Here is a 14,244-nt window from a genome sequence, read left to right on the forward strand (position 1 = left end):
ATAATTATAACTGATTTCTTCAAATAATGAGGGTGATGTAAAATGCACAGTCTTCATAGCTAAATTGGATAAAATTTTACAAATCCTTTACAATGGGTGACGTCATGCACCTTTAACGGTGAAGCGTGTCAGAGAACTATGTATTATTTTGAAATGTCTCACCGGATGCTCTTTTCTTAAAACCTTTTGTGTTTTCTGAAGCAGTCACGTTGCAGAAGAGCAATTGTGCTGAAAGAGAAATATGGAGTCTTGTTTTTTTGCTGTTTGCTGGAGAAATTATACTATCTTATAAACTGAACGGAGTGAGCGTTTTTCTAACATCCACTAGTTCTTTTTGTGGGTTTATCTTCTGTTTATCGTGCCGTTTGGATGTCAGATTTAAAGATGCCAGCTAAAAGCCAAAGACTCGGAGTGTTCGTTGAGTTAAGAAAAAGGCTTCAGACTGGACTAATTATTGTTGGGTAACTATTTTCTGTGAATATTTTAATAGATTTAGATAAATGGTGTTAATCGGTTGGCTATTTAGTTTAATCAAAAACATTAACTAATATTGCTAGCTTGATGCTCACCAACTATGAGCATCATCTAACCCCAGTTCAGACGCTTTTTAGTTCATATCGTGATATACAAGATATTTAGTAGTATTTCCAAATTTCCGTGTTTAAAAACCTTATATTCGAAAAGTATTTTTATAATAATTGCGTGTAATAACGCTTTCTGTTGTTTTCAGGAAATGTGTAATACATCTTGACCACCACTAGATGGGGTAATCATACGTAAGAGATGCGAGAGCGTGCAAAATGGGCCACTATTTTATACGTATCTTCTATATAACTACGTTTGTGGAACTAGTGCAGGGACGATTTTCGTGTAGTTTGGTCTTTCAACAGCACCACAAAAATTATTAACTTGTTTTTCAAACAAAACAATAAAGATTTGGGTGTTAAGCTAGCATCGGTTGAAAAAACCGGCTAAACGATGGAGATTTATAGTTAAAAAAAAAAAAAATCTAACACAACAAACCCACAATGCATTGTTTTGTGGTTATAGGAAAGAAGTAACCACACATCCTGGAGATGTAGCCGTGACTGGTGAAGATTCTTGCCTCAACATCCGGACATCTTCAGGGGAGACGAGTCTCGCCCTCCCGAAAGGGGTCGCCTTTGAGCAGGGATCCTGTATTCCAACTCCTGCAGGGGAATCATGTGAAGAGCTGCATTTCAGACTGCGCATCACTGTTTCTAAAAGCATGGATCCAGGTAAGATAAATCCAGGGTACGGATGGAAAAGTATGCCCAGACTTCTGCAGTCTCCCTCAGCTTTATGTGCGCCCCCCCTGAGCCGAGGATGTCTTTTGATCTTGTCTCTATTTAAAGCCTGCTGTCTATTCTGAATTAATTGGACTGAGTCACTTGGTCATCTGAGACAGCGAATGTGTAAACTTTGCTCATGGGAGCTCCAACGGCCTACAAATAACCGATCAGTCATGAGGACGCTTCATTTTTGTCACGCGCTAACCTACAGCTGCTGTGGTGAAGTTTTCTTGATGGATGTGAACTCCATCCCCATCAGCTTTGCTACCCAACATTTGCTGCTTTTGATACAAGTATACTGATATTCTTGGGTCATTTGTGTCTTTGTCTTTGGTAATAGAGGCCTCTGACAGTGCAAAGGAGACACTTCGGGCTAAACGGACTTATTGCTTCTACTGCCAGAGCTGCATGACCAGACTGCTGGAAGACAGGTGAGGAGCAGTCAAGACAAAGAGCAGCTTCAGAGCAAATGGGGTTTTATTTGCTCCCTCCTCTGCAGGAAGAGGAGCTTCTGTTTATTAACCCGGTGCAGCAGTAAAAGGAGAAATTGATGGATGGAGGAGAGGTCCTCATCTGAAAACCTGACTGGGTTAGAGATTTGGAGCTGGTGTGACGTCTGAGTCTGTGCTGCCCATTAGAAAACAATTGTGTTTCTACCCTGGAGGTGGTTCACCTGGACAATATTGCTCTTATTGCTCTAAGCCTGTAGCTGGTCAGTGTTGTGAAGTCCTGAAAATTGCCGTACCTCCATTACCCAGGCTCATGGACCTTTCTCACTAAAAGCTCCTGAAAAGTTGGTTTTCCTTCTCAAACATTGGCTTCATCCATTTTAGAACACTGGAGTATTTTTTGAGGAGGCCAAAACAATACTTTTGTTTAAATTTTGAGGCTCAAAAACCTTATTATGAAAATGTTTGAATGAAGATTTCTGAGCTTCTCTAGCCCTCAAAAAACTGTTCACATATTTCAAATCCCCAATGTCCTTGGACAGTGATAACGTGATCACCCATAATTGCTTTTGCTTCCTACAGAGAGTTTAAGCGGGTTCTTCCCCTTCCCAACGGCAACTGGAGCGCCCTGGTAGATGACTGGTGTTGCCACGCAGATCCGTTCGCCAACAGGAAGCTGCTGCCCCGCGTAGACGACTGTTTACTGGGTGACACCTTCTTCCTCCTGAACCGGGACGGCAGCTGTGACCAAACTCTGACTGAGGAAGTGAAGCCCGCTGGCTCAGAAGATGTTCAAGATCCAAAGGTTGGTCGTGAAAGCCCTTTTTGAGACAATTTCAGCTGAACTTTTTTAGCAATTCACCTTTTATAGAAGTTCTAATAGCATGAATCCAGCTGATTTGTCTCTCTGCGGGGGGCTGAGTGAGATGGAGCTCTCAGTAGCCGAGCTAACAAGTTGCAGCCTCTGGCGATGCCACATGAACATCTTATAGCTCATCAGGCATCGTGCTGGACACCCAGCTCTGCTTCACACTGTGGCTGCCTCGTTCCCATTCCGCCTAATTTAAGCCATCACCTTGTCACAGAGCCTGATAATGACTTTCTAGTGATAATTTGAGAGACATGACTTTCCCGGTGGAGACAGTCCTCCTGGGCTTATTATCCTTTAAACACTCCTGTCACACAGTAAAAAACCAAATGCATTAAACAAGTAATGTAAGATAATGTAGCACTTTAAAAAGTTGGAGCTGTAGACCCATAACTCGCAACAAATACTCATTCTATGACATTTTTTGCCTGACTGCGATAGAGAAATGCAGAGCGAATGACAACAGACACCTGTCAAACATCGTTCTCCTCTCCTGATGGCTGATTTTTACAAAAGCCAATTTAAAGATGTGAAGAAGTGTTTTTGTCTACAACTCCGCTACCAACAGAAAACCTGCCGCCGGCTGGCACTCGTCTCCTGCAAGAGCTGCTCGTCGGGGGTAGGAGAGGCCGTTTCACCAGGTATGCCTTTCCTTGATAGATGCTCGGAGTTTTGAAATGAACGTTTGATTTTTGTATTGTTTTTCCTTGTTTCTATGCGTCAGAGACGTTGAAGCTGTACATCACACAGGTGGTTGTGGAGCCCGCTGAGGGGGACAGGAATCCAGAGGCTTCACTCAGCAGGCAGGTTTCTGTCAACACTGTTATGGAAATGTAGAGGCTGATTATCATACAGGCTGTCTGAATCTCTCCTGTGTAGACTGCAATACACGCGTCTCCTGGGAGGCCAATGAAATGTAAGAAAAGCATAATTTGCCTCACTTTTGCCCAACGTCTGCTACAACACTGAGGAGTAATACATATCAGCGACGTGTAATTTCAAATATTGCAAATGCAGGGCTGAAATAAACCTTTTAATAACTGGCTATCAATCTTAGGAGATTGCTCCTATTCTGCAAATAGGAACAAGTGTTGATCGCTGCTATTTCCGGAGCGTTCGTGCCTGGTTCCACCGGTCATGAGTGATTACTTGCTGCAGGGTTGTGATGGTTGAACCTCGAGCTCACTTGAAAAAAGTCCGAAAATCCATCAGTTCCAAACTGTAACCTGGCTCTGACATCACCCAGGAGCTGCTGAACTCCCACCTGTGGAAAAGGTGCTGTGTATTGGTGCTGCCATGCTGCTTTTAAAGTCAAGTTTTAAAGCAATTCCGGCAGGCTCAAAGCTGCCTGCACCATATTCTTGCATGTTGCAGTTGTTGCTGTTTTCTTCGTGTACCTCTAAAGCGGCCGTCACCCAGGCTTTGTTAATGGGTTAATTTGCGTTTGATTTGACAGATCTCTGTTCCTAGAGAGGACAATAGCAGCCAGACTGGTGGAGCTGTCCAGCTCTCTGAGCACCTTCCACTTCTCTGTCCAGACTCCTGATGGAAAACCCTTCTTATTGGTAAGTCAAGCTCTGTAATCAGACAAATTTAAGACCATTTTCCAAAAATAGACTAGACACTCAATGATTTTAGACTCCATTAATATGCTGTTAAAACACCTTTACTGCTAAATGGCGCTCTGCATTACCCTTTTTACACTTGTCATGTTATTACCTCTCATCCGATCCAGTTAAATTTTATAACAGCTTCAAAACAAAACCATTTACAAATGGAATGTTTCATTGTCTGTGATGACTCCGATTTTAATGAAGTCTGGGAAAGCCATTAGGTATAAAAGCAATAAAAAAACAATGTTAACTACGTATATTGAGGGGCCTGGAGTAAAATAGCAGGGGCCTCATTAAAACCACATTACCGTCTCATCACATGCTCTGCGTGCTGCGCTGGAGTGAGTTCACCGAGCTATTGCCTCGGCTCGGGCAAGTCTCCGGTTTCGCGTGACCCCTCTGCTCCTCCTGCAGCTCTGGATGCTCAACAGCGACTCCGTGGTAGCGTCGGTCCCAGAGACGTGCGTTGAGGCTGAGAGGTCGCCCGCTGCTGTGGCGCCTGGCGGCCCATCGCTCAGAGCTGTCAGGGCCCTGAAACTCCTGTACACCGCCTGCTCCCACCCCGGCCCCCAGCAGAGAGAGTAAGTCTCATCCCCCCTCCTCTCGATCCCTGCTTTCCCTTTAATCATCTCTCCATCCCAGCCTCTCCATCACCGCCTGCCTCAGCTGACTGCGAGGGATGAAAGATTGCGTTATCGGCGCGCAGGTTTTAGATTTTAATGGAACGCTTTCCGCCGAGGTGTCTGTTCAGCGGGAGTCTTTCAATTATTTTGCAAATGAGATTGCCATCAGGAACGTTAATCTTCCGAGCGCTGGCTGTGCTGCACGCGCGGGAGGATGTTGACTGAGAGCAAACCTGGCTGCGATGCCTCCGAGAGGTGTAGGTGGACACGCCGTCCGGGCCTCTCCACGTGCAGCACGGCAGCCCCACCGGAGCACCCTTCCACCCTCATTATTTTCAACTGCACTCACACACCCCCCCCCGCCTCCCCCTCCTCCGTTTTCTCCCCCGCAGCCGAAGAGAACATAGAAGTTCTGATGTTTCTGCTGTTTTGACAAGCCCCCACCAGCTGATGGAGAAAGGGTCATTAGAGGGAAAAGCCAAATGAAAAGAGAGGCTTGTCTACTCAGGCGAAGCGGCCCGCACGCACTTAAATGGCACGAGAAACAACAACAACACCCGAGTTTCACTGTAGGTGGACGCCGGTACGAGGTAAAACGTCCCGCTCGAACGGGCTCGACCAGCCGCCGAGTGCTTCAGACAAGGCAGCGTTTGTCTTTAAGTAGTAAGTATGGTGGGGGGAGGGGCCCTCCTTTTGATTTCCTTCCAGGAAGTCGGCATGTGTACGTTGGCATTTACCAGCGTTAACGTCCCTTCTATATGTGACCTCGCCCTTAAAATGCTTCACCTTCCAGCAGCTGGGATTCCAGTGGCGTTTCCTGACATTTCCCCGCAGAGTTGCAAAGTTAAACACCAGTTTTACTCCCACCAGCCCCTTCGCTTACGTCATTTGCCATTCATCCTTCGTCACTCTTCTCTGACATTTTAAATGAAGTGTTGCGCCCGGGGAGCCCGACTCCCTGGTTGATTGCCCTCTTTTTCTGGCCAGAGTCGGCAGCAGCCAGGGATTTTGCAGGATGTGCTTTTAAAAGTGCCAATAATTGGCTGGAGAATCAGTGGGCCACTACATAAGTGGATTACTCTTGTCACTAATGGCAGTGACTTGATTATGAGTTGCGTCCACTAGAATGGAATTAAGGGCTCATAGATATGGAAATTGAATCTAATGGGAAAATGTACAGGCCATAGAATTAATTTGGCCACACGAGTAGGTAAACCTTCAACATCACCTGCTGTGTGACTGTTTAAAGCTCACACAACAGTGGTAAAATAGTCTACTTTGTGTTTTGATGTGTATACTTTTCTTTACTCAAAACCTTGGTAGAAGCATCTGCGTATACATTCCAACGTGAATAGATTTACTGTGAAAGTGAGTTTCCCTGCATCAACCAGAGCTCCAGCAGCAGCTCCTTCAGAGTGAAGTCTTTAGAAGGACTGCCAGAACTTTGGTTCGCTCTCAGGAGCTGCCCAGATGGCTGAACGCTGCCCAAATACCGTAGACTGCATCAGCACCACACCCTGACAGAGCATCAGTCTTCTTCCTCTCACTCTCTCCTCCCTGTTTGTTTATTTTCTAAACACCCTTCCCCCATGAATCCACTTTTATTTGTCTGTTCATCAAGTTCTGCGACTCCAGGAGAGAATACCTGATTAAAACTGTCAAGATGAATGTCTCACTCTGGGATTTACAGCAGCTATTCTGGGCTTAATTTTGGTTGTATAACGCTCTCGCATACCGTGTCACTACAAATCACTCCCACGTCGTGTGTTTTCAGCATTGTAGCTAGTTGGGAGGTCAGCGCCATCGGACATCCTGTGGTTCTGCCACTGCGGGTGTGCAAGGAGCTGCTGGAAGTGATGGAGGAAAGCAACTCGACACTTCCTGCGTCCATGCGCTGCATGAGGTCCTATGAGGTGAGAGACTTACAAATAAGATGTTGGAATCCACATTTTTATTGTTCTTGTAAAACTATTGTATAGCAACATAGCAGCAACTTATGTTTGCAGCCTTCACCTTCAGCACCTTCTTTCAGCCAGGCGTGACAACGTTTTTAATCATACATTAATTGCTTTTGTGATTCCGAGCTTTTTGTTAACAGCTCGCTTTAGTGATTATGTGGGTCACAAAAAGGCTTTTTACTTTTTTCAGCCTTAGTCCAACTTCTGTGCAGCTAGGAATGTGCAAATTATGTGTGATATGTAGCACAGAGCGCTAAAAGAAAGTCCTGACTAGAAAATCAGCACAATTACTGTCGCTGACAGCACGGTGCTCCGGGTCTTTTTTAAAGTGCAATTAACAAGCCTCCTGGCTCGGTTTAGCGACTCCTTCATCCGCAGCTTAAACTTACGAGGTGGAACAATTAATTGTCTACTTTAACTGTACTAGAAGTTTTCGATTTTGATTTCAGCTTCATTTCATAACGACATTCTTGGTGTGCGGAGCTTGTTTTAGCTGCTCCTTAATAACAATAGTAAAGAAAATGCATGTAGATTAGCAACTTTTCTTGCTTCTAATGCTTCCGCTCGATCATGTTGGGCAGCATGATCGGGCTTTGAGACAGTTGGTGTTTAAAAGTCTTAAGATAACAGGAAGTGTTTGAAGCGGTTGTAATGTGGACAGCAGGATTGCACAGAACTCCCGATGATGACGCGTTGTGTATCTCCAGGCTTATTGTCGCTCGGTACCGTGTAGCTGTTTCCAAAGATAATGAAGCAGAAAATGAAAAAAGACTTCATCATTGAGAGTGCACATTTTGTTGCAAGTGCTCACATAATCATGATTTAACAGAGTATGAAACAGCTGCAAAGTGAAACATACTGGCCGTGAAAGGGCAAATGTGTGCTCTATAAGGAAGGATTCTTTATTATTATTCTTTAATAAGCATGCTGGAAACAACTCATTTGTATAGGTAAGGGGAGGGAAGCTGGGGAACAGCACCACGGACTTACTGCTCTGTTAACAAATGGCTCATCTCACCCATTGGTCCACGTTTGATGGATCCAGACGGATGCATCGCGGGGGAAGTAATTTATTTTGGCAAAGCACAACAGGTCACAGTGGATGGCGGTGCGGACCAGAGGACAACCATGGCGATGTCTGATCGATATGTCTCGCTTCTCTACTGAAGTGATCGCTTTCTTGTCTTCTCTGGTGGGGCTGTCATGCTGTCAGGATCAGTGATGATGGGAAACACAGCAGAAAGGCAACCATGCGCAGTTGTGGGTTCAGAAGACTTAGTTACATTTATTAGAGTTAAGTATTAGTGCAGCTCCTTCTAATCAGCCACAATGGCTGAGTGAGGACCCTTCAATTTCTGTAAAAAAAAACAATGATTAAGAGCTGGTGAGTGGAATTTATCGAGCTTGTTTTGGTGAAAATATGAGCAAGGTTGAGACGCTGTCCATGAACGCTTCAGTGGAGCCTTCAGAACCTGCCGAGATCTTCAGAGACGCAGCCTGTCATCTCCCCGCATGCTGCTCTTCTGCGCTCTGAACGGCCAAAGTATTTCTTTCACCCTGTGATCCTGCCAGCCCGACTCCAGCAAGCGGAGACTGCCTGTACGATCGTATTACGCTCTGTCGCCCGTAGCCCGGGCTGCTGCCATCAGAAAGTGTTAATGTGTGTCAATTTGTGACACGTCGTTAGAGTGCCGCTACCGCTTTCACCATCGGATGGATAATGTCTGGTTTTAGAGCTGCCTCTGTTTCGGCAGCCCTAATTTCTCCCCCTGTCCATCACTGTCGTGCTGTTACCGCAGATATGAACAATGCTGCCTATTCTCTAACGCACAGGAGAACAACAGCTTTTTTGTTCTTACTTTGCTGTCATTTATGAGCAGTTTATGAGCAGATGTTCAGTGTGAGGAACCACACCGATGCAGTAGCCTCAAGTAGATGGAATCAAATGGCAATCTGGTGCACTAATACCACCTTCTTATACATGTGATATATATGGTGTTTAATGTTGCGGCAGTACCTCAATACTCAGACTGTTTGCTTGCAGTCTGAGCACAGTGGCCTGATTTAGCACGTATTGGAACTAGCCATACATGTTTTTGCACTGTGTACGCCTATTTTGGGATAACATGTGAGCTATGTTAATATTTAGATTTTTATTTTTGTAAGCACAGTTGCAGTTATGAGTTGGTGCAGCTGTTCTTGCAGTGCATATTTGCAGCTATCAGAGTTAGCAATTAGCATGGCCTTTTAGGTGATTACTGGAGTTACGCTTTATAAAGTCACAATTTATAACATTTATCCTATTTCTGCTTTTTGGAGGTTTTAAAGTATTAAGAATGATTAGATTATTAAGTAAATGGCAAATGTATTTAAGTAACCATTGTTAGGAATGAGCCCTTTATGGAGCCCCTCAGTGTTTGCACAGAAGCTCCGAGCAAACAAACCACATCTATAAACCGGGACCTTTCATATTTGTAGCAGTAAATTTAGGGGAAGGTCGTAGCGAGCAGATGTCGAGTAGGTGCAACCACAAAGGCTGATGCAGTTAACTCCCACATATTACATCCTTAATTAAAGCAATGGTTTGTGTGGTCGTTTGCGCTGGTGCCACGACACAAAGGAAATCTGTAGCAGCCACACAGATAAGTCTTCATCGACTCAGGAACTCCAGGCATGCTGTTCCTAAACTTATATTCCCGTTTTCAACCTGGGGTTCCTTTTTATTTATTTTTTTTAAGCTCGGGTCCTTTGTGAGTCCTTCTCTCCAGTCGGGCTCGAAGGAGCTGGTGTCTCATTGTTGTTTGTTATCATTTGTTTGAATTAGCGTGGACGCGCTTGAGCGCCAAGCAGGCAGGGAGAGTGAGCGGACCGGGCCTTGAGTGTGGCAAATGCCCTCATCCATCATCCCAGTTTGGAGCCCTCAGTGGAGCGGAGCCATTGTTTGCAGCAGGCAGACACCCAGGAAGAGCAGATGGAGGAGCGCGGACAGCGCCGGGCTCGATTATTCTCTCTGATCTGCTTATACGAATATGTTTTTTTCAACGTGATTTAATCTCAACCACATGAGCTGTTTTAGCTTTGGTGTTCCGTGACACTAATTGGTTTTCTGAGCTGATTGGGGGAAGCAGTCTTACGTAAATATATATTTCTTTTCTCTCCAGTCTGTTCAGACCTGACGCTGATCCGGTTTTGGCCTTTTCTGCCTTTCTTAGGTGGCGTACCTGAGACTCTGAGCCAGAGGAGATGAAGCTGAAGCGTGACTGGTTATTCAACGTGTTTCAACACAAGAACCACGTTACCTCCACTTGTTCATCTCCAGAATGACTTCCTCTTTTTTATGAATAGGATTCTGGAAAAAATGAGGCCTTTTTGAACGTTTATTGATTGATAGTTTATGTATTTGCTCATACAGAACTAGAATAAACAGTTTTAAAGTCAGACACATCTGATCTGTTTTATTTCTGTGCTAGCTCAGGGTGCTGTAATTACAGTCTGAACTCCTGTTGTGTTTTTTGTCTCAGTCCAGTTTATGTGTCCATGACTGATGATACTTTTGTTTTCTCCAGAATGATTATTTTAGCATCAGTATTTCACAACGAGGAGAAATATCAGGTAAAACTATTACTTTGGTCCGACAGCTTTGAAGAGTTCTCACAGAATTGCATCATCACTGTCAACCAAGCTGGCTACTTGACTCATCATCAGTTTTTAGAAAATCTCTTAAATCCTGTTGGGTTTTTTATTATTATGAATCTAAAACTATTCAAATTAAAAATAACGTTAAAAAGTAAAATTCAGCTTTTGAAAAGATAAGCATCTATAACATTGAAAGGCTTTTTTTTCCTACCTAAAATCCAGATGATCAGCAGCATCCTGCCTTTCGACCGCGCCATGTCTTGATTGGGTACCACAGTTTCTTTTGTCCCCCGCTCTTGACTGGTCGCCTGTATGTGCTGAACGCTGAGGCGGCAGCGACAATTACTTCATATCGCATTGTACCAAGTGAAGCAGCAAAGCATAGTGTGAATTGGCTAATTAAAGCTACCCAATGCTGAACCGCTGGTGGTGGGGGGTGCCCTCATTTCCCCGCTGCCCTTTCTCCACAAGTGCAAATGAAGTCGGCTCTAAATAACCCATTTGTTTCAAGTCGGCTGAGCAGAAGGGGCGACTCCTCGTCGCTGCTGCAGGTTCAAAAACAGCAAAGCCCCCCAGCAGCCTGCAGGAGTCGTCCTCCTCTTAATGATCGACAACGGAGTTGTCAGATCGATTCTTTAGGCCGTGTGGAGCTCATTAGCCTTTTCAGATGAGGAAAATATCCACACAGGTCTGCTACATATTCAACAGTCCTGATTCTTCACAACTTTGTCTTGCTTCCCCCTGTTACTCTTAAGTCTTTCACTTCGTTTGCATTGTTTTTGCACGGTTTTCCAGACATGTGACCTTACTTATTTACGTCCTACATATGGAGCGATCAAGCCCGGGAGCTCCACAGTTTCCCAGCTAGATTGGATTTTTCCAGGTCCTCGTTTTTCCTGACGCCTTTTGATATTATTTTCCGATTAAGCTGGACGGTGATGTGTGAGATTACGAGGTGGCCCGTCGTGGGAAGAAAGAGATCCATTTTGGCGAGGTCAAGTCACAAAGCTCGTCTCATCTCTGGGAGGAAATGAGGCATTAGATTGAGTCGCTGTTTAAGTCACCCACGCCTAATGGCTCGTCTATCCCATAAAGCTGCACGATTCGGGCTTCCTTTTTTTAGCTCAGCAATTCAACTATGAATGTGGGAAAAAAATAGTAACTTTATACAGTATATATATATATATATATATACATATATATATAAAATATCATTTCCATACAGATGCACAGCATATTTTAGCGTTTCCACTGCAGTTTCAAGGTGCAGTAGGCAGTCTTTAGGCCTCGATCACTGACTTCTCTGTAATTTTAATAACCAATTCTAAGGGGATGTGCACTTCTGACATGTGGTGAGACATTTTATTTTGATGATGAGCAGAATGATCGCTGTGAAAACTTGTTCTAAAAGGATTTCATGTTTGGCCTTGAATCCACTGTCGCATCATCGCCCTGAGGCCAAATTCAGCAGTCGACGTTCACAGGAAGCGGGAAAAGTTCACTCTTTCATTTTAAGCTTCCCTTCAAGTGGTTCAACAGGCAGAGGCGCCGCTGCTAATGCGGCATTTCAGCGTGCGTTAACAAAAATTGTGGCTATTCTGCGACTTTCACACATACAGAAAGTGATCTTCAGCCTCAGCTGCCCCGTAACTTCGACAAATACCCCCTCGCTCCCTCTGCTCTTCTCCCCATCTTGGCTTTCTAACAAGGCCATGGGGCATATCAGTGAGGCCTTCAGGGGCTCATTAGCACATCCACTGGTTTCAGCAAACCACTGTTGCAACAGGGAGCCAAATCTTTACCGCAGTTTTAATCAGACGCAGACCGCGGGATCGAGCCGTTCCCGGGGCAGAATGATCCAGCTGCCTCAGCGGCGCCAGGCCAAAACAGACATTAAGCTGAAAATTAAAACGCTTGTGATCGCACAATGACATGGAAAATCTATTTATGAGTTCCAGTGTGAGAACTGGTCAGCAATATTCCTGTTTAGAGGACATAATCTAGTTTTTCCCCCTCTTGTTTTCTATTATCTCAAACCCAGATTCTACTTCTGCTGGCAGTCAGTCACTGAGACTTCGGATGGTGTCAGACGTGGTCTGACTGGCAGCAGACTTTTGGGGCTGACAGCTGACAGAGAAGCGCGACACCCTGTTGGAAACAGGCTGACAGGCGGATAACTGCAGCCCGCTATCTCCTCCCGTCTCTGGGAAGATGAATCGGCCGCCACGTCAGAGCGCAGAGACAGATGAGTTCTTAGCTCGCTCTCAGGGGCAAAACGCTTATCGGAGGATATGTTCAACGTGTATTATGGGAAAATGAGAACATACATTTCCTTTGGTGGTTAATCCGGACTCTGGAGGTGGTGTAGAGCGTGTGGGCTTCAACTGCAACTTTTGGTTGGTCATAAAAACAATGACTGGCTTTTTTTTGTTTTTGTTTTTTTGTGGCGTCGGGAACATTTGACAACTATTCAGCAGAGATTCATGTTTCAGCCTCGTCCCTTTAACAAACGCGCTGCCATTGAGTGCTTCTTCAGGGAGGATCTAAAGGAGAGCCAGATAGATGTGGGAACCGGAAGAGACGGTGAGGATGCTAACGATACGGCACTTACAGATAAGACAAATGGACCAATCTTCAAAGTCTCCTGTGTGTGAGCTGTCCAACACAGATAAATATATAGCATCAACTGCAAATGCTCCTTTCTTTGTAGTATCACAGAACATTTCTAGCTTTCTGTATATTAACATTGGTGATATGAACATATTAGCATCACTTTACTTGTAGCAGAGGTGCTGAAGGGGCTAATGTCCTCATTTCTTGCTACGCAGCTGAGGCTGATGGGAAATACCTGGACATTTTTGAATTGTCCTGAAGTGATGCTGGAAAATATTACTTGGAATGTGGAATAGATGAAACATTTCATTCTCTACAAAACCAGTTACGGCTAAAGCTGGAGCATCCTTATTTCCGCCATTTCTGGAATCCAAAGAAAATTGTACAAAAGGACAGAAGTGCGACTGGGGCACAAAACTACTGCTCCCATTTCTCTCCTGTCTCGACCTTCCCTGTTTCTGCAGGGGGGAGGGCTTCAACTGATTGTTGCTTCAGGATGAAGATGCCTTCTGTTTGTGTGGCTGACCTGACCCCTGCAGGGTGACCCTCACACGATGAAGCCGAGGAGAGTAGAAATCTGGAAGGGAAGTGAATAATGGGCTGAGACATATTCCCAGTGGCCAACCGGGACGGTTTCCACTGTTCCCGTGTGCATCTGTGCCAGTTTGTACGTTGCCCACCGCGTCTTGCCAAAGAAAGGCTTTTTGTCCGTTAAATCATATTCCACAGGATCTATCTTTAGATGGGATTCGTTGTTTTCTGAATGGTTCCAGGACTTCACGTTGTGACTCTGAGGAATTCAAGGTGTGAGAGCCCCCCCCCCCCTCCTTTCCCGTAGCTGCTTCCAAATGATAGCTCCTCTTCCACAAAGTCTCTCAGGCAGCTCATTTCATTAGACAGAAGGCTTTAATCAAAGTAGGGTTTATTGGAGAGGTGGAACAAAGACCCCCGGTATCCCACCGAGGGGACAGGTGCGGGACGACTTGACGACTTGAAAGCTTCATTTCATCTTTTTGTCAGCGAGCTTTTTGTCTCTTTTAATGTCTCCCTGCAGCTCAGAGAGAAAAATACCCCCTTTTCATGCATTTCCTCATCCTAATTGTTCCAGGTTTTCCAAGTTTCTTTTCAAATTCAACTTTGAGCCACAGAAAACTTCCCAGTATAATACATT

The 14,244-nt window shown here is 44.9% G+C and overlaps 1 protein-coding gene across 1 annotated transcript; it reads left to right on the forward strand.

Annotated features, from left to right (window-relative positions):
* Nucleotides 1-167: 167 nt before the first annotated feature.
* ube3d (ubiquitin protein ligase E3D) lies at nt 168-10,262 on the forward strand. Its single transcript, XM_011605335.2, has 10 exons — nt 168-461; nt 1,051-1,259; nt 1,654-1,744; nt 2,345-2,567; nt 3,199-3,271; nt 3,355-3,433; nt 4,087-4,195; nt 4,658-4,824; nt 6,641-6,779; nt 10,037-10,262. Exons 1-10 carry the CDS (start codon nt 370-372, stop codon nt 10,055-10,057), a joined length of 1,203 nt encoding a protein of 400 aa, XP_011603637.1. The 5' UTR covers nt 168-369; the 3' UTR covers nt 10,058-10,262.
* Nucleotides 10,263-14,244: the final 3,982 nt, after the last annotated feature.

The sequence above is a fragment of the Takifugu rubripes genome, chromosome 7 (assembly GCF_901000725.2).
Source record: "Takifugu rubripes chromosome 7, fTakRub1.2, whole genome shotgun sequence".
Taxonomy (NCBI): Eukaryota; Metazoa; Chordata; class Actinopteri; order Tetraodontiformes; family Tetraodontidae; genus Takifugu; species Takifugu rubripes.